At 42.3% G+C, this 1,810-nt stretch overlaps 1 protein-coding gene across 1 annotated transcript; it reads left to right on the plus strand.

Moving 5' to 3' along the window:
- Positions 1 to 225: 225 nt before the first annotated feature.
- Positions 226 to 1,021, plus strand: LOC123964178 (ovarian cancer G-protein coupled receptor 1-like; the record flags this gene model as incomplete). Its single annotated transcript, XM_046041283.1, has 2 exons — positions 226 to 413; positions 523 to 1,021. Coding segments are annotated over 2 exons (687 nt in total), but the record flags the coding sequence as incomplete, so codon positions are not given.
- Between the last annotated feature and the right edge of the window lie 789 nt (positions 1,022 to 1,810).

Below are 1,810 nucleotides of genomic sequence, written 5' to 3' on the forward strand. Positions count from 1 at the left end.
GCTCATGTGTTTGAGCCAGAATGCTTCATATTTGTGGCTGAAAAACTGCTGCAGAAGCTGCAGGAAATCTGGCCCTTAGTCTTGTTACTGCAGTGATTGGGCAGAGTCTGATGAAAAAGTCAGAAATGGCTCTGACTGCAGCTGCTGTGCAGAGCGAGATGACAGATTTGGGAGGAGTTGGACTTCACAACATGTTTCCAACTGCTTGTTGACTTTTACTTGCAGGTGAGAAGTGATCATGTTGTTCCGATCTACGTCATCAACCTTCTCATTACTGACCTCCTTCAGCTCTGCTGCATGATCGTTTGGGTGGTACCAAATGTGGATGAGACTATAGATACCATCGTCTTTTATATTTACTACTTTGCTCTGATGGCCAGTGTTGGCTTCATGGTCTGCATCTCCCTGGAAAGGTATCTGTCTGTCTATCCAGTATGTGTGGAGCTCCTTCTGTGTCTGAACATTATATTAGTTTATAACTCTGAAGCTCCTCAAAGACTTTGTGTCCATTTTGTGTTACAGGTATTTGGTCATCGTCCACCCGCTGTGGTACCGCTTCAGACGAACCATCAAGACCTCTGTGGCGCTCTGTGTCCTGGTCTGGGTCCTTTCTCTTGTCTGTATTGTAATTTTTTATTTCTATTCTGGTTATGTGTTCACAAACATAATATTTATCGTCTTCCTCCTCCCTCCCTTCCCGCTGTTAATCTTCTTCCTGGTTGGGACCCTCAAAGCCCTGTCTGCTTCCATGTCGGTCCCCTCTGATGAAAAGCGACGAATTGTGGGAATTTTGGTTCTGGTGCTGCTTATTTACACACTGCTGTACCTGCCTGACATCATTTTCTACCTGGTTGTATATGACAAGACCCTCGACTTCCTGTCTTCCATCCTTGTTAGGTTGAGTCCTCTTGCAGACTTAGTCCTGTATGTCTTCATGAGGAAAAGGGCCGTTGACAAGCTTTTGGCTTCTGTGTGTTGCTGCAGAATGGACAGAAATGAAATCAGCAGTCCATCAGTATGAATCATGACAACATTTCCACAGGAAGCTTCATGTAGAGAAAAAGAAGGAGAGAGAGAAAGAGGAGGAAACAGGAGGAGAAATGGAGGCCAATAGAAAGGATAGAGACAAGACAGATACTTCTACTGTATCAGGTCGGCTGAACTCTTAAGACCCTTCTTAAAACATACTTTTATAGGAGAGCCTTTCCCGATCTTATTTGACATTATTTTATCCCTTTTATTTTATTTTACTTATTTTATATTTATCCTAAACGTGTATTTTGGCCTTTTCAATGTTTTCTTGCTTTTATCTTGTATTGTTTTTGTATAATTGTTTTTTGGGTATTTTCTTTACACTTGTTAAAGCACTTTGTAACTTGTTTTTGAAAAGTGCTCTACAAATAAAGATTATTATTATTATCATCTACTGATACGATTTCCAATAAGACATGTGCTGCAAGTAGTAATTTTACTGAATGTAAAAATGTCACCACAAAGTACGTAGGCTTACTTGCTCTGGCCCTGCGAGGCACATTGTTTCGTTTCGGTGTGGTATTTGTCCCGCCCCTCTTGCACTGTGATTGGACGGCTGGGTGGAAAGTGACAGTGATGAGCGCAGCATCTTTCCCAAAGTTGAACATTTTTCAACTCTCGGCAACCGGGGAAAAAAAACACTCAGCACTCAGCGCCTCGTCACGCTGCTGCCGTTTTTACCAGCTTGTAAAAACTCTGTGCTCCCATTGCAATTAATTGAAAAAACACGTTGGCGTCAGAAAAAAACGCTTTGGTGGACATGGGGCCTAACTGTAGA

This window comes from Micropterus dolomieu, unplaced genomic scaffold, assembly GCF_021292245.1.
Source record: "Micropterus dolomieu isolate WLL.071019.BEF.003 ecotype Adirondacks unplaced genomic scaffold, ASM2129224v1 contig_971, whole genome shotgun sequence".
Taxonomy (NCBI): Eukaryota; Metazoa; Chordata; class Actinopteri; order Centrarchiformes; family Centrarchidae; genus Micropterus; species Micropterus dolomieu.